The sequence below is a fragment of the Argopecten irradians genome, chromosome 15 (genome assembly GCF_041381155.1).
Source record: "Argopecten irradians isolate NY chromosome 15, Ai_NY, whole genome shotgun sequence".
Taxonomy (NCBI): Eukaryota; Metazoa; Mollusca; class Bivalvia; order Pectinida; family Pectinidae; genus Argopecten; species Argopecten irradians.
In genome coordinates, this window is record NC_091148.1 from 23,886,284 (window position 1) to 23,911,437 (window position 25,154).

The following is a 25,154-nucleotide window of genomic DNA, read 5'->3' on the forward strand; positions in this document are numbered from 1 at the left end:
CCACGCTTACTCTCTCTCATATTTCAGCATGCCGGTTAAAATACTTTCTTCAGTATGGATATGATTTTATTTTATCTCTATTTTGATATATTTCGCGTATTTATTATATTGATGTGTAAATCATTAACCTGAAACCGACTTCGTTTAGAGTGTTCTCAGTCAATTTGCCATCCCATGATGCAATTCACTGAAGCCTTATTTTTGTAAACTTCCGGATATTATTTAGTGGTGTTTGCCGCTAAAGAGATCGATTAAATGATTTAAATATGACTGTGCGGTGTTTTACACTCGGTATAATGTTCTAAATTACATGTGATTTACGTGTATAAACTTGATTGCTGATTATTTCATTAAAATCACGGCGACAGGATTCTGGGAAATTCCCCTGTTGACCGACATATGTGAAACACGTGTGCAAGTTTGAGTTCATGCTTACTCTCGCTCATATTTCAGTACGCCGATAAAATACTTTCTTCGGTAACGTTATGCATAGGAATGGATTATATATCTTTTTTGATATATTTTATGTATTAAATATATCTTTGAGAAAAGAGTTACTGTATCAATCGACTTCGTTTAGAGTGTTCTTCCACTGTTTGTAAACTAGGTATCCCATGATGCAATTCACCGAAGCCTTATTTTTGTAAACTTCCGGATTATGACCTCGTGGTGTTTGCCGCTACAGAGATCGATAAAATGGTGTTTTATAGACTATTTGATGCTTATAACATTGCTATAATGTTCTATATAACATGTAAAACACGCGAATAAACTTGATTGCTGATTATTTTATTGAAATCACAGCGACAGGATTCCGAGAAATACACATGTTGACCAAGTGTAACATGTGTGCACGTTAGCAATAGCAGTCATTCAGAAGATCGTTTTCTTGCTGTCCGTGGACATTTCTTGCACACACCTAATATTTAAATAATATATTTAACTTATTGATTGATATTTGATGATTTTTGACGTTTTAATTAGTATTTTCTTGGTAACAATCCTGCAGCAAATCGATAGCGAAATCAGTCCGCCATTTTGTTGTGACTGTAAACAACCACGCATCAGACGGCCGATTTTCCGTGAATTAAACAATTTTACGATTGAACATGTATCTGGTACGTTATTATTTTTATCTTTATTATATTTTCATCACGTTATATCGTTTAAACACTTTTACAGTGATTTTTTCGATGTATAACTTTACTAAACCGCCATTGTGTTGTGACTGGAAACAACCACGCTCCAGTCGGCCGATTTGCCGTGAATTAAACAATTTTACGAATGAACATGCATCTGATACGTAATTATTTTCATCTTTGATATATTTTCATTGCATATTTTATCTTTTAAACACTTTTTACAGTGATTTGGTCGATGTATAACTTAACAAAATTGGCGAGTAAAACTAACGATTTTCACATGTGAATCACGACGTAATCATGCAAAAACATGGTCAGATTTTGGTTTTCGTCCACGGATAAGCCGCACTGATGTATAAGCCGCACTACCGATTTTCAGGGAAAAAAGTAGCGGCTTATACTCCGGAAAATACGGTATATCCAGTTGTTACATACATTAGAATTCATTGATTTTTTGACGTTCCTCTTTTCTGACAAATGTTAGTAGGGTATGGTTATATCTGCTCTAGGCCGTTTTCGAATATACGGTTTGACTGGTTGGACCTAGGTGTTCGCTGATGAATTAAAGACGGATTTGATGATTATATCTTGTTTTCAGACGAGCCTTGACAAAGCCCCCATAGGTCTGTATAAAAAAACTGCAGGTCCGTGAGGAAATAATGACTTAAACGGTCAAACTGGTTGTTCCGTATAAATGAAAACGGCCCTATTGTTTTTAGGTCAAGTTAAAGGTTATCCAGTTGTCCTGTCTTGTCGTGTTCAAGTACTGTGCTCTTCTGAACACAAAAATAACAAACAACTAGGACCTCAGCATTTTACACATACCATTTAATTGTTTTCATCCGTAGTGCAAGTTCAATTTTATATGTAAATGATACACATTATAATGTTATGAAATCACGCATATATAGTTTGGATGTGTGGGACCTGTACGAAAAACACTGCATATTCAATAATTTATATAAAATAAGGAACCGCGTGTTTCCAAGAGACGAAGTTTGAAATTTATAAACTTAGTACTGGTCATCCAATTTTTGAAACAGTGTCAATTTGAAAAGATAAGGCTGTTCATTAATAAAATACAGTCCTAATGTAAATACAATGGTATAGACGAAGTTAGGATCTGACGTTAATGGGTTATGATGATATTTCACAAATACGCAATATCATGTAGATTTTCAATATCAGTAAAAAACAGTCATCATAAAAAACAAGCTTTGGACGGAATTATACAGTATATTAAAACATTTGTACATTCTAACGAAAATAAATATGTGGTTCCAATATATTTCACACAAACATAAACCTGCTTAGTCCTTATTTTATACAAAGGTATATCATTAAAGCGAAAAATGATAACTTTTATTAGCTCATCGATAACCATTTGAAAAAAACGCTAGAATAAAAATGTTGATTGTTCCACGTCATACAGTAACTCGTGTTAAATCGGCTGTCTTCCCTGAGGCTGATGAAGTGACCACCATTTTGATATTTTTATTCTGAAGGACTGGGGAAACTTAAAAAATCTACTAAAATTTATTACGATATATATTCAAAATATAAAATGTAATCTTGTTATGATTTCATTTGTATTCTATTATGAATATTGCACAAAACAAAATTGGTTATTTTTAAAAGTTTGTCTTTTTTTCTAATGTACTAAGAAAAGTGTTTATATATAAAAAGCAGGAATTTAAAGTTGACTTGCATAAATAAATACTTATTTTATGTGTATTATTTTGATAAATCAACTTTTACTAGATGAACTTTCTCCTTTTATGGTAGTGTGCATTTGAAATAAAAATTGATTTTATTGATAGATAATTTTTTTCCTCTAAAAATGAGGTTCACTCTGTGATGATAAAATAAAATAATAAATTATTCACAAATAACTCACATGGATGCACTGATACAATGACATACTGTAAGGTAAACAAACAATAACAAATGTATGTATTTTATAGTAATACAGGATTGATAGGGTAGCATATACCCCTTACTGTAACAGCATATATATAATATGAAAGTTTCAGTATCATCTGAACTGTAACAATAATTATAAATATACAGGTAATTTGTAAAATATAACATAAAACCAGAGTAAACCTTCACACAGTTTTGACTCTGAACAAAATTTACTATTTCAAAAGTATTACATTCTTAAAATCAGATTTACCAATGTAAAAATATTTTATCTGAGCTAGGTAGCATATACTAGCGAATCTCTGAAAAACTCTGCTTGATCTGTTTTTACAGAGTATTGAAACCTATAATCAGCATCAATTTACATATACCAAACAAAACATGACAATGCATGCAATAATTACTTTACATCGCTTTAAGGACGGAATATAATATATATAGTACTTATGGAAATGTCATTGAAGTTTTTACAGGCTTGGACGAATTATGATGAATTGTCCCATAAAAACCAATACATTCCAGTACATGTAAATGGATTTTCTCCATGTGTGCATGATGATCAACAAATTTAACAATGAACGACAGTGACAAAGGATTGCATTTCATACACGGGAAGACCATCACTTCAATATAATGATAAAAATAATTCACACAAAAATTGAGCAAATATAAATAAATTAACTATAGACTTGAGTACGAAACAAGTACTGTAATATTACAATATGACTATTGAATGGTGGGAATCATCTTCAGAAATAACGTACTATCTGCTACGACTCTTTTTTCCTTTGTTAAACATACATAAATGTGTGTAAATCGCACCCTTCATACTAGTGTGAGTAATCCTGTACAGGAAAACAAAAATAAAATGTTCTGATATTTAATCTAAAGGATGCCAAAAAGTGAAGGCTTATGTAAGGCAGATACTGATATAATCATTATTAAAGTGAATAGTCGGACAAAGAAAACCAGTCTAAATGCGTTCATTGGCCTTCCAAAAGTGCTCACATATTAATACGACGGTCAAGTTCTGCCTACGTTTCCCAGTTCTGACCATTGAAATAAAGAAAAGTTGAAAGCATTGAAAGCGAGGCTGCGTGGAAATGTAACCACAGATATAGTCAGCTGGGAGGACGTTTTAGGATTCCTATACTTTTAAATAAATTACTACGTACGCAGACAGATTTTGACGAGAAAGTTTATTTTTCTATTCCATAAGAAATTATACTGGATACGTTCACACCATTTTTACCGACTTTAGCCATCCTTGTCCGACTGTTCACTTTAATATTTCAATTCCTTGTTATCATAAGTGTTTTGTGTTTCCAGTGATCGGTCAAGAGGAGTAACAGGCAACAAGCACATTTTATTAGAATCAAACGGATATAGAGGAAGGTCAACACTAAAAATGTATAATAGAACAACTAATAAACAAAACTATGTACATAGAAAATACTGACTTTGGTAAATAGATCCCAAACAGCGCTATCTATACATCATACAACATCAAATCAATTCAAAGCTCTTCCCACTTTTGCTAAGAGAGTTATTGCTCCTTTTCTGAATTTTGTAACAGATCAAATGTATTGTCCTGTATTTAACTATTTATAGTGTATTTAAAACCTTATTTGCATATAATGAGGCACTTCTGCTGATCGTAAAAATGGCGGAGTTGCCAATCTCTGTGTATATATGTTTCTGAAATTACACATGTATTTTTGGTACACGCTGTAGCAGATCAATGGACAAAATAAATGTATTAAAATACTAAGAACAATTGTTGTTAGCATAACCGATCAGCTGAACTTGCTGGTGAGAGCAGATAACTGTCATAGGAAACAGCAGAATGATGTACGTGATGAATTGAATTTGATGTGTATGATACGATAAACAACATCTGTTTTATAAATGTCAACAACACAAAGTCTACAGAATCTACTGGGTAACAAAATATATAACTACTACAGTGATAAGTCCTTAGAAAGTCATTAACTTTTAGAATTGAATGGAGGATGTGCAAAAAGAAGGATTTATAATTGACAGAAAATTTCCTAAATTACACATATGCAGTGAAAATAATGTTCCCTTTCAACAATTATATCTAGTAGCATGCTTCTAATAATTATAAAGTTAGGCAGGCTTTGTTCTTAAAAGCTAAAACAAAACAGATACAGAAAATCTACGAAACCTTGACTCCCGATGTTGCTGGAATAATACTGTTATATTTGCTTTTTATAGCTCCTTGAGTTATACATCCTTGTATTAGTTTCTAACTAGGACAACGGGCTAGCGTAACAATAAAGCTATCAAACTTAACAGAAAGCATAACTCAGAAATGCAACACATGATGATCAATGTTAAAAAAAATTCTATCATTGAATATGTGTTACCTTCTATAGCGTGAAAAGCAAAGTGTTCTACTTTAGCTTTTATCGAAACAAACGAAAAAGAACAAACAACACTGTCCTAATGAACACCTACGCCTCAAACAAAAACTTGTACTAACTTCCACCATAGGGACATCGCTCATTGACCTAGAATTATGTACTCCACTAGAAGGACCAAAAGCCCTCTAGATAAGGGATATAGTTTTCTCTTACCCCAGACAGGGATATCCACAGTTTTACCAGTGTGAGATTTTTCTATCTCCTGAACTAAGAACCTGTAATTATAAGTGCTGCATGGGTTATATGTTTTGTTCTAGGTCTTACAAAATGTTTTTAGGTCTCGCTAGTTCAAACCATGCTGATCGATCTGGTATTAAAGAATAACTGAGAAAGTGCTGCTAAGACATATAATACAAAACGGGTGAAAAATATAACAGTTATCTCCCCTGAAATTTCTTGATGAACTACTATGAAGCCTTGGAATTAAACAACGTTCAATACTACTTAAGGGATGAATGAGTGTCTTCGTAAAGAAATGTTCACAGTGGCAGTAGAAATGTAATGTAATAATCACAAATATTATTCTGTAGATGTCTGTAATGTTGTATCTTTAGAACCTGTCACATTAACAGAACTTGTTGCTTAAACGTTAAAATAAGTAACACATTTTTAACAAGTATATTTATAAATATCTATATATTTCAACACAAAATCTTTGTAACGAGATAGAATAAAATTTCTTTTAAAAAGTAAACAATGAATAAGCACAAATTGATTTTGAATCAGCACATGCCTATTAATATAATATATACTAAATTACATCAGTTAATTAAAATGGGCTGAAATAATAAAATTTATCACAGAAATATTAGTGACAGCCAAAACAATTAATTTTGTAAAACAGCTAGTACTGTAGAAATTGTAAATTCAACATAGAATGCACAATAATCTTTCAAAAGGAGAAGTCCTAATAACACTTTAACTTGAAGAAAAAAGACAAACAAACTGTGTTGAAAAATTATAAAATGTCTTTCAATACTGACGATAAAATCAACTGATACTAACATTTATGGCATGAAGTAATTCCGATAAAAACCAAAATAAACACCTATAGTTATGTTATATCATCTATCTAGAAAGTAAGATTTCTGGGTCAAAAAGCAATTTTCAATAACAAATTATTTTCAAAATAACTGTTTTAGGGTGACGAAATAAAGTATTAATAAATATAGAAGCTAAAGTTGTTCATTTAGGTCATTTAAATATTGTCCCTGCCTCGACATGACACACTTGCCTAGGTATTGTATATAACATGAATGTAGTAAAATATGATTGTCATTCTAAGATTGTCCAATGTTTCATTATGTCTCAGAAGACTAACAAAATAGTCAGTTTCTTGCACTGCTTAATTATGCATATTCAAATGGAGAGACACAGAGAGAGAGAGAGAGAGAGAGAGAGAGGGGGGGGATCACAGGAACGAGAAAGAGAGGGAGAGAGCACAGAAAGAGAGAGGGAAAAAGAGAGGGGCAAATACAGAAAGAGAGAGAAAGGAGGAAAGGAAATGACAGAGTTGTGGGAGAGAAAACCAATCTTTAACCATATAGAAATGTTGAATGTACGTGTCGTTGATTTCATGCTCAGTTATGTTGTAAAACAATTGTTTTTCTATGCTTGAAAATTCCTTGGCAAAAGTATGACTCTTTTTAATGAAACTATTTACATACTACACCAAAGTGTTTACAAATACAAAATATACATAGAAACATTTGTGAGTCTGCATCATTAAACAGTTTGTAGTTTCATGACAACAAAACTATATCAAATATCAATGTTGTATACATCATTCATCTTAATGAGAGTGCTAACATGACTAATGATAGTTTAAAACACAAATTATGTATGAAAATATCAAATTTATCATTCATTTTATACATATTCGAAATTAGCTTATAACAAATTGCTTTGTGTAATTATTTCCCAATGGGTGGCAAGAATTTATTTGACGAGGAATCATCAGCCAATCCGCTGTCTTGTTTCTGTAGCTGCTGATTAAGATTAAGTTTCACGACCTCCTCTGTCACCACTTGGCCTCCGGTATCCGTGTCGGATGTCGTCGTCGTGGGGATGGGTGGTTTTCGGGCACTCCTTGTGACCGACTTAGCACTTGGAGCTGTAAAGTAATTCGGGCCTGTATAAAAACAGAGCAGGAACAAACACTACTGTAACAACGCCACCACCAAGCATGCACATGCAAGGAATACTGAAGCATCCAAACTCACTGGTTTTGTGTGGCACCTAACAGAACTTTTATTTGGTATTTTCCATACCGTATTTATTACAGAATTATCTACCCGCAATTAGATATTGATTGTGACGTCTTGTTTGGGAGCTTTTCAGAGAAAACATGAATTTTGTTCACAAGATTATGAAATCACAATAGATACCTATAACACTGTGATATTCAACGACAGAATACTACGTGCACTTGTCCATGAAGTTAGAACCTATTGGTTAAATTCACTAGAATGTGACATCTTATGGATGTGCACCCTTTATATGATTCGTCCATGAAGTTAGAACCTATTCAATCAAATTGATCAGGACATGGCCCTTTATGCCTCTGATGAAATCACCAAGACTTGATAAATTCTGATGATTTCCTTGATCCACTTGTTCAAAAGGTGATAAGACTCAAGTTAATTTCTTGACTTATCTATCTAAAACAGATCATGGTAGAGAGGACCGACTAGTATTGAGGCATTGATAGCAACTCTCAAAATTGCGCCGGTTCTATGAATATCCTTATCTACATCGCGGCCCTGATTCCATAGTTAAGTGGTCAATTGAGAGTCATTGCTTCTTTACCATATTTCAAAGACTGTATGTAGGCCTTATAGACACGAAGGTCAAACTTATAAAAGATTATTAAAACTAATCTTTATCTACTTCTTGATATTAATGAAGAAAAAATAACAGTTTTTACTGCATATGAGAAATGAAAAGGACTTAGTATGGTTTGGGCCCTTTTAGGCTCCCAAATGTGGAAATTTTGACAATTTTGGCCATTTTTGCTAAGTTTTTGTTTTAGAAACCATAGAGCGCATCATTAAACAAACTTTATATTTCTCCTAAAGATTCATTGGAAGTACCTACAGATTCTTAGTAAAAACTAAGGTCATTGGAAGTACATACATATTCTTAGTAAAAACTAAGGTCATTGGAAGTACATACATATTCTTAGTAAAAACTAAGGTCATTGGAAGTCCATACATATTCTTAGTAAAAAATAAGGTCATTGGAAGTCCATACATATTCTTAGTAAAAACTAAGGTCATTGGAAGTACATACATATTCTTAGTAAAAACTAAGGTCATTGGAAGTACATACATATTCTTAGTAAAAACTAAGGTCATTGGAAGTCCATACATATTCTTAGTAAAAAATAAGGTCATTGGAAGTCCATACATATTCTTAGTAAAAACTAAGGTCATTGGAAGTCCATACATATATTCTTAGTAAAAACCAAGGTCATTGGAAGTACATACATATTCTTAGTAAAAAATAAGGTCATTGGAAGTCCACACATATTCTTAGTAAAAACTAAGATAATTGGAAGTCCACACATATTCTTAGTAAAAACTAAGGTCATTGGAAGTACATACATATTCTTAGTAAAAACTATGGTCATTGGAAGTCCATACATATTCTTAGTAAAAACTAAAGTCATTGGAAGTCCATACATATTCTTAATAAAAACTAAGGTCATTGGAAGTACATATATATTCTTAGTAAAAACTAAGGTCATTGGAAGTCCATACATATTCTTAGTAAAAACTAAGGTCATTGGAAGTACATATATATTCTTAGTAAAAACTAAGGTCATTGGAAGTACATATATATTCTTAGTAAAAACTAAGGTCATTGGAAGTACATACATTATAATTCTTAGTAAAAACTAAGGTAATTGGAAGTCCATACATATTCTTAGTAAAAACTAAGGTCATTGGAAGTCCATACATATTCTTAGTAAAAACCAAGGTCGTTGGAAGTACATTTATATTCTTAGTAAAAACTAAGGTCATTGGAAGTCCATACATATTCTTAGTACGGTAAAAACTAAGTCATTGGAAGTACATACATATTCTTAGTAAAAACTAAGGTCATTGGAAGTACATATACATGTATATTCTAAGTAAAAACTAAGGTCATTGGAAGTACATATACATGTATATTCTAAGTAAAAACTAAGGTCATTGGAAGTACATATACATGTATATTCTAAGTAAAAACTAAGGTCATTGGAAGTACATATACATGTATATTCTAAGTAAAAACTAAGGTCATTGGAAGTACATATACATGTATATTCTTAGTAAAAACTAAAGTCATTGGAAGTACATGTATATTCTTAGTAAAAAACTAAAGTCATTGGAAGTCCATACATATTCTTAATAAAAACTAAGGTCATTGGAAGTCCACACATATTCTTAGTAAAAACTAAGGTCATTGGAAGTACATACATATTCTTAGTAAAAACTATGGTTCAAGGAAGCGCTCTATAGTTTCAGACAAAACCTTCCAAAATGGCCAAAATTGTTCAAATTTCCACATTTTCATAATTTATGCGTATTCTGGATGGTTACCATGGCAACTACACCTGCAAACTTAGACAAAGTCATTTTAGTTGAATCAGGGATGTACTAAATATCTAAAATACAACAAATTTATAACTAAATAAATTTCATGGATTTGGGGGCCAAAAAGGGCCCTAACAATACATGATCTAGTGATTACGCTTAATTATCACCCTTCGAACAACTGGGTCCAGATCATTAATGATAAGGAACAAAATTTCGCCTTCTGAATGAAGATTGTAATCCTATTTCATTTTTAGTTTGGATTAAGACCATTATCTTATCTACATGAACCAGTGAGTTCGCATGTCTTAAAGCAAAGCAAAGAATGAACAAAATACAAAGCAAAGCAATTCAAAAGAGTTGTGTTCACGTAAGAAAGATGCAATTTCTTGGTGTTTTAATACTAATGGAAAGTTTCTGAAATAGGACATGATCAAAAATACCAGAAACAAACTGACAATACGGCTCTCAAGCATGTTTGAATAAATCAATCATTTGTACAAAAAAATCTTCCTTAAGAGAACACACAAATATAAAGCAACTTTAAGAACTACAGAAAAAAGTAAACTGAGGGATCATGAAAGATATAAGAGAAATCTTAAGTTTAAAGAACTCAATTTGAAATGGTACTACATGTATATGATGTATACTTGGTGCTATGATAGAGAAGATTGAAATTCAAAATAGAAGCCAATTCTATGTATGGAAAGCTTAAAAAAACATTACCTAAATCAAATATAAAATACCAACGTAAACAGATTTTAATTTATAATAAGGTAAATGTTACAAGGTTAATTCAGAATCCAGTCTCTAAACTCCTTATAAAAAGTTAGTGTATGTCACCCCAAACAACCCAACTCCGATAAGTCTTAGTGAAAGTCTACACATCTCATTCAAATATAAAATGCTTAGGCCTAACAAAAAAAAAACATGTTTTAAGTCCTTATAAAGAGTTAGTGCCTGTCACCCCAAACAACCCAGCTCCTATTCTGTATTTGCATATCACAGAGTTATCTACCCTTGCTGGTAGGTATCGATTGTGACATCACGTGTTTGCAAGCGTAACGTATACTGGCTGGCGACATATTATCGTGAAGAACATATTATCGTGATTTTGATTGGCGTGGCATACCGAATGCGATTTTTAAACGATTTTGTGTTTAGAAAGATGACACTTACCAAAATTACCAACAATATTTGTCAAATTTAGAAGAAAATTTAATTTTTAACATAAAATACCAAATTTCAGTAAATCTTACCTCCCAAGTACAACATTAGTCAGGGGGGTGCATGATATCGGCTTTATTCTTAGATAATAGTTCCGATTTATATATCGTCTGCTTCCTCTGATGATAGACAACAGCGTTCAAAAAACGAAAGGTGTAAGGGAGGTAATTCAATTTTAGAAAAGAACGCTGATCGGGGTCACTCAAGCGCTTTTGACCAGACGACAAAATACAAGGTAGTAAACAATGCCGATTTTATTTGTTATTTTATTGTTTACATAATTAATCACCACCAGAAATCATTCAAATATCTTTAAAATTTATTCAGAATGCTAATAATCTATACAAACATGAGAGAAATTTTTGTCATTTTACCAGAAATAGATCGGTAAATGGCGACCTCTTCATTTCCCGTGTCAGCGTAATCTAACGATTGGACATGTCATAAACAATACACGATTTCTCTCTTTTGCAACGCAGTTTTTACATCAATTATTTTTTTTAAAATAGTTCAAATGTTTATCTTTATGTTGATACCAAATTTAATTTATTCCATCACACGTAACTATTTTTAATATTTTTTTGAAAAAAATCACGATAATATGTTCAGTAAAATGACACGAAAACCTATTTGACCGACTTTTTCCAAAGGGCTGTGTTTATTGTAAAATATTATATAAATTCACTTAAAGCTTATTCATTTGAAGTGTTGTGAACTAAAGATTACTTACAACTCTAAAAATCTAAATTTAAATACAACGTTTAGAAAAAAATAGAGAAAAATCGGCATTTTTTCACGATAATATGTCGCCAGCCAGTACAGTTCGGAGAAAACGATGTGCATTGCGCTCACAAAATAATAATGACGTAACAACTGATACCTACCCACAAGGGAGCTAACTCTGTAATATGCAAAGACGGAATAGGCTTAGTAAAAGTCTACACACTTCATTCAAATATAAAATGCTTAACAAAAAAACAACTATGTTTTAAGTCTTTATAAAGAGTTAGTGCCTGTCACCCCAAACAACCCAACTCACTTCATAATGATAATTTGACATGTTAAATGTTAAATTACAGTTTGTATACAACAGTTATTTCCCTTTGCTCTGGAATAAACTTATATCATATATTATATGGATTAATTAAGTTTATATTTTTGTTGTTTGTTTGTTTTGTTAAAGGTTTTTGAAATTTTTAGACTGATTTATGTAAGTGACTGTGTTGTTCTTATCATGTATGCAAATGTTACAGTACTATGTATAGATTATGCTAATGAGTAGTTTAGGGGTTGCGACTGACCAATCAGGATTATCCCCTAGAGGGGGTCACCATTATTGACCATAGCTTGAGGCAGTGTTTGACGTAGGAGGTGGCTGTCATTTTTTCTAAGCACCCACCCACCATCCCCTGCGTCACCATTGTACTATTTATGGATTCCATTTTCTGTCTTTTGTTTATCTCATGTTCATTACTGTCTGTATTTTCTTTTTGTTATGCGCTACTCACTCTTTAGGCGTGTATGGTTTAGTTCCAGCTTTTAATATTTGGTAACTTCTGCATTAGTTTTTTTTTAAATTTTAATTCCCTGGCTTTTAATTCCAGGGGAATTTTTACCCCCAATAAATCAGTAACACATACATTATATTTTCAAGAATACTTTGAGTCAAGAAGTTTCTCTGGCTCCTAGTACAGAGTCAAACTTTTTCTCATGTCTTCTTTTTACGCTAACACTAGAGTCAAGTTGCATCTTCACACTTCTGGGGAGTCAAGCTTCTTCTCTATATATGCTTAGCCATCTCTTTTATACGTAAAGTCAAGTTGCTTCCCTGAAGTTCGGCAGGGTCAAGCTTCTTCTTTATGTAGTTCTATACTTAGAGTCAAGTCGCTTCTCTGGAGTTTCGACAGGGTCAAGCCTCTTCTCTATTTATTATTTTAGTTATGTAAGAGTATGTTATGTATATAGCTATATATTGAGTGAGTAGCCCCTGATTGCCAAAATTTATGTTTACTGTAGTAATAAACAGGTACTGTTGATTGCGTTTTTGTTGTATATAAACAAATATAAAAAGCTTAACAAAAAAAAAAAAAACATGTTTTAAGTCTTTATAAAGAGTTAGTGCCTGAATACCCACACACCTAACTGTACACATGGTTATCACTATCATAATCCTTATTATCATACCAACACAAACATTCTACCTTCTCATCTTCTTACAGCTTTTTTCCTTCATGAAATAAAATCATTTCTCAGTAATTTACAAATTGCTGAATATTCTTTACACATAATTCGGTATTTATACCTGGGTATATGATTTTTGTACCAGACATTTTCCACTAAAATATCATTACACTAGAGAGAATATTTGGATAGCATTACTTTAAACTTGTTCAAGTTGTATTCTGCACTAAAATTTGATTCTGTGAACATCAGTGGGTTTACAAGGCTCCCGTTAGTTTGGCGTACATTTCACAACTTTTATACACTTCTTTTTATCGAAGATAAATCCCAGGTACTGCTGAAAATCTTATAAATATAAGAGTATTCAGTCCTAAAAAATGTAACCACCAGTGATTCTTTATCAGCCATACTTTCGTAAGTCAAGCCGAGAGGCTTTAACACATATAAGGTAAACAATTTGCTGGGGTTTTTTGCATTAAGCTTTAGCAAAGTAAAGTGAAAATGTTGCAGATTCTCAAATGAAGGAAACATTACATCAGCTATTTTTCTTCCTCATTGTCTACTCTTAATGTCTAGAAAGTCATGTTGGGGATTCTAAACAAACTTTATTCAATATTTTGTACCATGAAATTTTGCATTCTGATCAAAATACAGACCCTTTTTATCACTGTTTGATAAGTTTGATACAACTACTAAGCAGCAAAGGGAAACATTCAATACTTTCCTACTGTAAGCTCTATCTGGGACATAGAAAGGTGCAGCAGACAAAATAGGAGTGCAGGATAACGGTACCTACTGATAACATGACAGGAGAACAACAGAGAGTCTATATCTACAAAACAAAGGTCAAGGTTAGTTAGAAAGGTCAAGGTCAAGCAGGATTGATAAAGATTAGTATCAAAGGTCGAAGTCAGGGTTAATAACCAAGGTCAAAGTCAGGCTTAAAACCAATGTCAAGGTCAGTATCAAATGTTAAGGTCAAGATTAAAACTTACAAAGTCATGGTCAGGGTTAAAAGACAATGTCATTATTAAAATTACATTTAACCTTAATACAAATGTATTGTTATAAACATCAAGATTGATTTTTTATTAAATTATAGTCAATATTTTACTGGCCACCAGTCTCTAAAAAATTAAAAACGTCACTAAAATTTGATGCGACAATTTTTGTCACTATGACAAGTCTGATCTTAAGTTTAGGAGGAGACAATCTAGTGTTAGATTTCTGGCGAGAAAATCACTTCAATAACAAAGGGACTGATGGCCAGTGTAGGGCAATATATTGAGGAATATTATTAAGACAGTATTAGTTTATGGTCAAAATACGACAAAATCACAAAGGTCAACGTTGATTTTAATCACTATCATTAAATTTATCAGTAAAGAAGTGGTTAGTAGAATGGTCAGCAACATTCAGAGATTAATGTCAGCATATGTATATATAGACATCAATCAACAGAAGAATTAATTAGTTAACATGGGAGGGAGATCTATCTTGTAAATACAAACAAATGTTAGTATCAATACAAAGTGTTTAGAAGGAAATTTGGAACAAAGATAAAGGGTAGGTATAGTATAACATGTTCAGGTGACAGTTAAAGGTGACATTAACAAACAACACATTTGTACAATATTCAAGGTCAAAGGTTAAAATATTAAGTGATAATTTCCATTGTAGGTATCAAACTTGACCAACATATACTGAATCAATGTAATAATGTAATGCTTGCATCGATTCTGATATAACAATAGTGTGGGTAAAATATGATTTACCCTCTATTAGTCCCATCTTCCGCTGATTATGATACCATTATTTTTGTACTTTACCAACGTTGGTTTAGTATCTTGAAACCCCTGTATTATCATGAATATTTGAAATGTAAAATGCAATTAGGCCAAACAAAAAACTAAGTCTGTTTAGGGTTACCCGACCGACCCTAATTTTTTACCCCCAACCCTAAATTTTTCCCCAACTTTTCTGTGAAAAAAATTTAAAACTTGCGATTTCGATCTCAGACTCTGGTTCCGGCCATTATTTTAGAGTGAAAGACACTAAAAAAAACCCACAGAACTACTGACCCTATTTTTTTGAGCTAATGTAACTCTAAACAGACATATTATTTTTTTGGTCTTATAACTATTTTTCCACTTTCGTGTGTTATATCAATGATTTTTAAATTTCAATATAATATTTTGCTAATCTACATACCTCGAGCTACTTCGTCGTGTTTCTGCTCGGCTGAAGCCCCTACAGGAGGCACACGCTCCCTTACTTTGGCACTCTTTCTCTCTTTTAGATTCACTTTCCAGTTCTCTCCACTCTTTTGACGTTCTAAAAAAAACAGATAACATTTAGATTTAAGTGGCTTCTTTTTAAAATGCTACTGTACTTGATATACTTAGACCCTTTAATTTCAAGTTGAATGCATTTGGTCTTTTACTTACACAGTACATTTGTTTTCAATAATGTCTTAATAAATACAACTATTGCTTTCAAGAAGTAACAGTTGATTTTATAAACAACATGTATTTCTTTAATCCTGAAGTGTTTAAGGTTAACAGAGCACATGCAAATATTATTTTGTAGAGTTGCAACCTTTGCTAATCTTCAATCTCCTGAGTAAGAACTTTGTAGACTTCACAGTGCTTTCAGTACTTTGATTTTCCATTTGGCTTGGCTTTTAATTTATCTCCCACAAATGCCCTACAGGTCTTCATATCTTGTTGTAAAAACTCAGTCACTGTGACCATGGGCTGTCACACATTCTTTTACCAATAAATATCAAGATCTTATTCAGTCTAGATCAAAATGACCGGCGAGTTTCAAATGTTTTTTAAGATGCATTTAGACAATACCAGTAACAGGTAATTAAGAAAGTGCTGATTACCTTTAACAGGGGGCTGTGCTGGAACCTTATAGGGATCCGGTTTGTAAGCTTCCGAAGCGTTTGTGGATTCTGAGACAGCTGGTGATGTGCGATGTGTTGACTTTTGATTACGGTTAGATTCCCTTCCCCTTCTATGTACAAGTCCTTCCTTAATCCATTCGTGTTGTAAAGCCTCCTCAGGAGTCAGTCGTATACTGGGGTCCCATCTATAACACAAATAGACGATCTTACATTGAGTTCTCTATATTTGTGCAAAAACTGTGTTAGTTTCTGTTTTGCACAGATTTACCAAAAATTTCATGCACTAGCTTGCAAACCAAAAGTGTAAATTGTAGGGTATATAATATGAAATGCTATTAAAGGAGTTCAAAAATTTATATGACATGAGCCTTTAAGTGAGTTCCATATTAAATTATTTAATGAGTTTAATAAATTTCATATTAAGTAGTCACAAGTATTAGATTCTGTTTATCATATAAGTACCAGACCTTACATTTTGATTACGGTATCATTATTATCAGTGACATTACAATAGTGATAAGACACATGTGTCTTGTGATATCTATAACATGGCTGTATGATGTGGCTTAATGGGCCACTTACTGTATTTGATCCGATAAGCGCCATGTCACTATAAGCGCCCCTCCCCCCTTTTGAGGTCTCAGTTTCAATTGCTCAAGACATAAGACCAAGACTATCAAAACTGTATGGGTTTGCAATAATTTCGTCTTATTAAGCATATTTTTATTTTTTCAATTTTTAAAATGATCTGGGCACTTATTGAGTCGAATATGGTACGTAATTAATATCAATTCATATTTACACGTCCTTTTTTGGCAATCTTGCTATTAAACAATCCTCAATATATGTTATTTTACTAGCAATCTTTCTCAAGCCATTTTAACAAAGAACAAATTTGTAAAGAGTGTTTACATGATGTAATGACTTACTCGAGACATCGTCGGATGAAGTCGAGGAAGTTAGCGTCGCTCGTTTTGACAGCCTGCTGTAGATCCTTAGATCCCACACGTCGTTTCTTACCCTTACTGTTGGTGATGCACCGTGGATTGCACTTAGAGTCTACAACAGGGAATTGGTGTCAAAACTGTAACTCATAGCTACAACATCATCAAATAATATTGTACTTCATGTATAACTTCTTAATAAGATTGTTTATAATAAAACATAAATGTATTTTCCAATTTGAAACTAAGTTGAAACTAAATTACAAATTAAGGCTAGATTATGGGTATCTAAGAAAAATCCATAGCCATTTTTCGTTTTGTCCAGTGTTATACTTCCCTGAAAGATTTAATTAAATATTGTTGGCCATAGCACCATCAATAGATTAAATTCTCTGGAAAGTTTTATTCTTATGGTGGTTTACTTAAAAAGGGGAGATAATTTTTGGCATTTAAGGTGAGGTAAGTTCGAATTTCCAGAAAGTCATCTAAGTGTGAATATCTTGCACTAAATGATCGATAAAACAGTTTGATTTTTTCAATTGACAATTTAACATTAAGGAATTTCTTTAAAATAATAAATGATTTTGAAACCATGCCCAATGGCCAGATGTTTTGCTATCATTGATAACAAACACAAAAGTATAAAACAAGAAATATCTGCTTAATATTTTAGACTTCAACTTTATATATATGTGATGTACCAAAGAAAAGTCTCCTCCTGGTAGCCTGGTCTAGAACTTGTGAGGGAGGTAAACCTAACACCTCCATTATACAGGCGAGTTGTTCCACCTCGTTTTCCCCTGGGAAGAGTGGATAGCCTGTGTAAAGTTCTGCCAGGATACAGCCAAAGCTCCACATATCTATAGGCATGGAGTAGGGGTAGCCCAGGATCACCTCCGGCGACCGGTAAAATCTACTCTGGATGTATGTGTAAACTGTAGCAAAAAAAAAATATAAAAAAAAATTTCAAAATAATATAAAAGTTTAAAATAAACAGTTAACACTATTATTTCAAAGATTTTTTAAGGCAAAACTGTATACATAAACATTTTTTTTAAATGTATCTATTTATAATTGTGTATGATGCTCCATAATCTGTATGGCAACTTTCAAAAGCAACATTATTACATGAACATTCCTGTTGTAGCATATTTTTTCAATCAATTCGATTTCAAATGCAAACTCCCTAGTGTTAAACAATTCTGAACAACATTTTTCAACCTTTCTAAGTCTGAAAATTATGAATCATATTATAATTTGTTAGAAATACATTTTTATACTGACCTCTTTGATGTTCATAACAACTTGACCCAAAATCTATGACCTTTATTGAGCTTTGACCTCTCTGCCGTAATAAAATATTTTCCTGTGAAAAGATTAAGGACATTTTGTTACATAAGAGTTCCTGTGGAAGTGAAACATCAATAAATAGCAACAGATCACAGAGACAACAGCAGAAAGAACTATATTCAATGCAAATGAATTCATCAGTAGATGATGTTTAGTTTGGTTTATTAGCTTATTAACAGCAAAGGTCATTCAAGGACAGCCTCCCATACATACAATGTGTTGTGGTGTGTGAATGTTTGTATGTTAAGGGGAGCTGCAGTATATCCATGGTGTGTCTCCTTGTGATAGGGGAGCTGCAGTATATCCATGGTGTGTCTCCTTGTGATACGGGAGCTGCAGTATATCCATGGTGTGTCTCCTTGTGATAGGGGAGCTGCAGTATATCCATGGTGTGTCTCCTTGTGATAGGGGAGCTGCAGTATATCCATGGTGTGTCTCCTTGTGATAGTGGAGCTCTTGCCCTCATGCCTCAGAAGACACTGAACAAGTACATCCCATCTGGTCACAGTGTACTGACAAAGGCAAACCAGTGATCCTACTCCCTTGATGCTGAGTGCTAAACAGAAGCTGAAGAGAATGAAAAACAATAACGAGTTGTGAAGTGACTTACTGGTTTTAAATCACAGTGGATTATTCGGTCCCGCTGCAGTAGTTTGAGACATTGTAGTAGGGAGAAGGCAAAGCGGCGTATCAGGGCTATACTGAATCCTTGGAAGTTATTCTTCTTTATCAGCTCATACAGGTTCATCCTGGCAAGGAATCAGGAAAAAAATACATAAAATAATTGCATGAAATACCGAATAGCTGGTTTTCTTCACAGGAATATTTTTTTGCACTTTCGAGGGACAGAGCTATGATTGTGAAAAATTCATCCACAAAAATGTTAAGAAATGTTGGACTTTTACAGACCTAGAAAGTCAGAATGTAAACATTTAAAACCTCTGAAATTTAATTTTCTTGTTTTTTGCTAAAAGGATGAAAAATTTTACCTGCATATATAACTGGTTTTAAGATAGTCCATCATTTTACTTTCAAAAGAAATTTGTGGGAAATCTGGTTCATTTGACAAACACACATGATTCTCTATGACAACTAATGCAATGTTGAGCTTTGAATCACAATTTCTGATTGGTTGTTGGACTGGGTACTCAGCCTATTAGTAACTCTGTTATATATTATGACCTTATTTTTTTTATAGGTTGATCAGGATATGAGAATACATTCATTGAGGCATGCTCACCACCAGGTACGACTTACCCCATGAGTTCGAATGTGATACACAGGTGGTTACGGAAACAGAAGTATTCACCCATGTGTATTATATTAAACTGATTGTCCTTGTCTTTACGTCGTAGTGCATCAAGGATCTTTACTTCTACCAAGGCTTGGTGATGGAACCTGATAATGGGGAGTAAACGATTAGGAATGCATTGTTTAACAAATTATTGAAGAGTTTATGTTAGAACAAAGACCATCATCTTTGTGTTAAAGGCAGGAAATTATAAATGTTAAAGTGAAGAGTACCAAACTATTTTTATATTGAATCTTAGCATTTGATATGGAGCTGATCTCCTTAACTTAGAATATTTCACATACAATAAATATTCCATCCTGGGCAATGCAATCGATTTAATTGATTAACCTTATTAACAAAACATCAACATGTATTTGAAAACAAGCAAATTCGTGGAATTTCCATCACCCGCTTTCAGGACATATTGTAGGTAAACATTATTGAGGTTAGGTTTAGCCTTGGTTGAAACACCTTGGCCAAGCCCTTAAGGCATTTGACCTTGTTACCAAGTTTGAAGAAATTCGGTTAAGATTTATTAAAGTTATTGCAGGGAAATTGCAAAAAATGACTTTTTTTTTATTAAATCAAAGGGCCATAACTCTGCTAAATAGGGTCTGTCGTAAGTGGCGATCGAACTTGGCTGAGCCCTTAAGACATTCAACTTTGTTACCAAGATTGAAGAAAATCGGTTAATATTTATTACAGTTATTGTATGGAAGTGGCAGAAAATGACTTCTTTTTTATTAAATCAAAGGGCCATAACTCTGCTAATTAAGATCTGCCAAAAGTGGCGATCGAACTTGGCTAAGCCCTTAAGGCATTTAAGTTTGTTACCAAGTTTCAACAATATTGGTTTTAACATTTGTTAGTTATTACACAGAAACTGCAGAAAAATGACATTTGTAGTAAAGAAAGGGCCATAACTCTTATAAATAACATCTGCTGAAAAAGTTGATCGAACCTGGCCAGGCACTTAAGGCATTCAACCTTGTTACCAAGTTTGAAGAAAATCGGTTTACATTTGTTACACTTAATGCACAGAAATGGCGGAAAATGATGTTTTTAGTAACTCTTATAAATAACATCCGCTGAAAAAGTTGATCGAACCTGGCCAGGCACTTAAGGCATTCAACCTTGTTACCAAGTTTGAAGAAAATCGGTTTACATTTGTTACACTTAATGCACAGAAATGGCGGAAAATGATGTTTTTAGTAATTCAAAGGGCCATAACTCTGCTAAATATGGTCCATCGACAGCTGCGATCAAACTTGGCCGTGCCCTTGAGGTATTTAATCTTGTCACCAAGTTTGAAGAAAATTGGTTTACATCTCTTACAGTTATTGCACGGAAATGAAGCGCTACGGACAGACGGACAGACAGACAGACGGACAAACCCAAATGAATATCCCCCGTTTCGGAGAAAGCGGGGGATAATTAGAAATTTAACAAATTAAAGTAATTTTTTCATATAACCAAATTGATAAGTTGAGTTTTTAAAAACCTTACGCAACACTGAAACATAATGCAAAATCGAAATAAACATGTTAGTAGTGCATTCATCAATTATAATTAGTGAAATAATCACCATATCGTTGTTCAATCATTCATGCTGTATTAGTATATATAATAGAATGTGAGCTAGAACATATGGTGAATCCTAATTTTAACATTTAATATTCAACTCAAATCTTCCCATTTGAAAATAATTTCAAGATGATATATGGAAATTTCATTAAATCATAATTTTTATTTTTTACTCTTTAATCTGCCTTTACTGTGTTATTCTGTTTACAACATCTACAAATTAATTGCAATATGTGCATGTATCTCTATCAAAATAAACCCCGAAATAAAGGAATATTTAGTTCTTTCAATTAGCAGTTAATACAACAGTTAACAAAACCACACTACAAACCTTTTCTTGTTTCGTATGATTTTGATTGCAACCATTTGATCAGTTTTGTGGTCATAACACTTGACCACTTGACCAAATGACCCCTTGCCCAGGACTTCCAGGATCTCATAGCGATACACCATATGGTCATGCATGACCTTCAAAACAAGCGCAAAAACAGCAAGGTCATAACTATAGAAAAGCATGAATAGGAAGGTCAAGGTCATATAGATAGGCAAGCATATACTGGAAAAAGCTATGTGCAAGTGGTAATCAAAATTTCAGAAATGTTAGCTCATGTTCTGTCATAATATATCCTCAAGATTGCTGAAGGCATTAAAAATCATGACACATTTGCAGTAGTGTCCAAGATTAAAGATATTTCAAGGTATTTTTTTTTTATTCTTTTTCGTTTTCGAGACTGTCAAGCTGTAATTTGAAGTTGAATCTATTAATGTTGAAAATTAACTTGACATATTACATGATAATAAACAATAAACAAAGTGTAGATCATTTGCAAGGGTGTTGCAAATTTTGTATATTCTATGTAGAAGCTGAATCAGCCTTTTTCTGTTTTTTTCTCCTTCTAAATATTCCTTCAGTTTTTTTCAACAGGTTAATTTAAATGAAATAAATGAAAGTTTGACATAAGCAGTAACACACAGTGCTTTCAGAACTTTGATTTATATGAGGCTATCTTACAAACTCCTTTACAATACTTTCAGTAATTTGATTTGTAATAAGATTTGCTACAAGTAATACCTATTGCTGAATGTGTTAAAATTTAACCACGAAATATATCTTCGAAGTATGTTGTAAACTCAAGGATCTAGGAAATCTATAAAATCAACAATATATTTATTACTATACATGTACTGTCATTAGATCAACTTAACTTCATTGATACCCATATAGACATACAATACATGCAATCACAAGTAACTACTTCTATGAGCTAGCAGTAACACAAATATCTTAGATCTCTATGACAAATAATGATTTCCACAAGCTTTGCAGGAAAGATATAGCATAAATCTCTATGGGCAGAATCTTCCACGCATCAGCAAGCAAAACAATTCCTTATTAATTAAGGTCTTCAAAACAAAAATAATTTCTATCCATTTGCTATAACTCAAATTTTGAGATATCTTCAATTAGCATATGATTTTCATTAGCTAGCAGCAAATGCACATATCTCAAGATCTCTATAGGTCATGGGTAAATTCTATCAGTAATGTCTATATCTCTACAAGTAAAAATTGAGCTCCAACAGCAAGAGCAGTAGTATTTTGATATTGCTACAGAAAGAAAGTAAAATCCCTTTAACATGAGGAACTTGAGGTATAACTAGTGTAGAAGATGGACTTCATGATCAGTAGGCTAATATTCATTTTGAAGATATCAGAAGCTGACATTTATCAGCTTGAAGTAACACTCAAGACACATACGATATCTACAGAAGGTGAACTCCATCTGCTAGCAGAAACAACTATATCTTAAGACTTCTAGAGGCAATATATGAAATATATAAGCTGAATCATATTTTAAGATATTTACATGTATACAGCTAAAGTTTAAAAATTACACTATGCATCTCACTAGCTCGAAATAACCATTTTTTATATCTATACCTGAAACAACTATTTCTTAAGATTTCAAGAGGCAAAATATGAAATCTATAAGCTGACTCATATTTTAAGATATTTACATGTATACAGCTAATGTTTAAGAATTACACTTTGTACCTCACTAGCTCGAAATAACCATTTTTTATATCTATACCCTAAACAACTAGAAGAAGTGAAGAGATTTACGTGCCGTCACACTATCGTTTCTGGGCACCCGTGAAACAACTATTTCTTAAGATTTCAAGTGGCAAAATATGAAATCTATAAGCTGACTCATATTTTAAGACATGTACAGCTGATGTTTAAGAATTACACTATGCACCTCACTAGCTAGAAATTACCCTGTTTTTATATTTATATCTATCTGAAGCTTCACATTTCAATATATTTATTTCCTGACAGAAAATCATTTAATGATTCTGAAAAATTCAAAAGCAACACTCATTAAATATAAAGACAGAAGATGATTTTTGTTACAAATCTTAAGATATATGATATAAACATGACTTGCGTATCGTTGAAAAGCAGAATGTCACTCTCTACTACGAGTTTCTACATCACTACTTGTAAATGCGATCTTGGAGGATGCAGCAAGCACGAGGAGCGAGGAGTAAATATAATACATCTAGTCTAATGTTACCTCTTTTTATTTCTGATAAGTTTGATTGCAACCTCGGTACCAATTTTGTGATCAATCGCCTTGATCACCTGACCAAATGATCCTTTTCCAAGAACTTCCAAAATTTCATAACGGAATGCAAGATGGTCGTTAACAAGCTAAAAATAGATTTGTAAATAAGACTATTGTCCTAAACAAGCTGTTACTCTAAAAGTATCCTCTGTATATGTGTAGAAAACCTATATATAACTCTTTTTTAAGAGGTATTGTATTATCTATAAATGAAAATTAACTTTTCTGAATGATTCTTTACTCTTGAGCTGTCTTTAAAGACATGTAAATTATTTCATAGGCTGGATTGCGTCTTGAATAACTTCAAAAACATTTCCAGATCCAAAGGTAATATGATTAAATTAAAGAAAATGTTGGTACAACTTTGTACTAAAATAACATAACATGAAAGTACCTTGATGTAAGAACCATTCTCATCATCATATCCGTTATTTTGTGCACCACCCGGAACGCCCTCTATCTTCTTCGCTTCCAATCCCAGGAACCATATTTCAGGGTAGTCGAGGATTTCTGTCTGTTCAAAGGCCGTTAGCTTGTTCCTGTACAGCTTTAGGGCCTCTGTGTAACCAAGATCATCATAGTGTAATAAAACACATATTTAACAACTCTGCTTACAAAATCCCCAAACACACTTACATGATTCATAACATCAAGCAAAATATAAAGCAAATTCAATAAGTTCTTATCAGAAATTCCATTCGTTATCATGATCAATAATGTTCCCAAACAAAAGAGAAGCTTTTTGCAACTGCCTTATGGTCTTGATGTCACCAATGTTTCTATTCGTATTGAGAACTTATTTAGGATCTGAATAAAGTGTTTAAGCGTTGTAAGTATTATTAATGAAGCTAATGATTATCATTTCTTTAGGATAACTTGTCTTCCATTTCATTTAAGAGTCTCGGTAAAAATGTATCTTTAATTTTAATCTAGATATTTTTC

The 25,154-nt window shown here is 32.7% G+C and overlaps 1 protein-coding gene across 4 annotated transcripts in view; it reads right to left on the minus strand.

The window, feature by feature from the left end:
* Positions 1-1,949: 1,949 nt before the first annotated feature.
* Positions 1,950-25,154, minus strand: part of LOC138309494 (uncharacterized) — a 28,464-nt gene continuing 5,259 nt past the window's right edge. Inside the window, exons 4-14 of one of the 4 annotated variants that reach the window (XM_069250707.1) lie at positions 24,607-24,770; positions 24,162-24,298; positions 19,963-20,103; positions 19,316-19,454; positions 18,640-18,721; positions 18,057-18,290; positions 17,341-17,470; positions 16,391-16,596; positions 15,712-15,834; positions 14,297-14,332; positions 1,950-7,625 (exon numbers count right to left, since the gene is read on the minus strand). In XM_069250707.1, coding sequence (XP_069106808.1) covers positions 7,426-7,625; positions 14,297-14,332; positions 15,712-15,834; positions 16,391-16,596; positions 17,341-17,470; positions 18,057-18,290; positions 18,640-18,721; positions 19,316-19,454; positions 19,963-20,103; positions 24,162-24,298; positions 24,607-24,770 — 1,592 coding nt within the window. In that variant the 3' untranslated portion in view covers positions 1,950-7,425. Of the gene's footprint in view, positions 7,644-13,520; positions 13,547-14,296; positions 14,333-15,711; positions 15,835-16,390; positions 16,597-17,340; positions 17,471-18,056; positions 18,291-18,639; positions 18,722-19,315; positions 19,455-19,962; positions 20,104-21,914; positions 22,052-24,161; positions 24,299-24,606; positions 24,771-25,154 lie in introns of all 4 variants that reach the window. The other 3 variants (XM_069250710.1, XM_069250708.1, XM_069250709.1) reach the window with 3 other exon arrangements.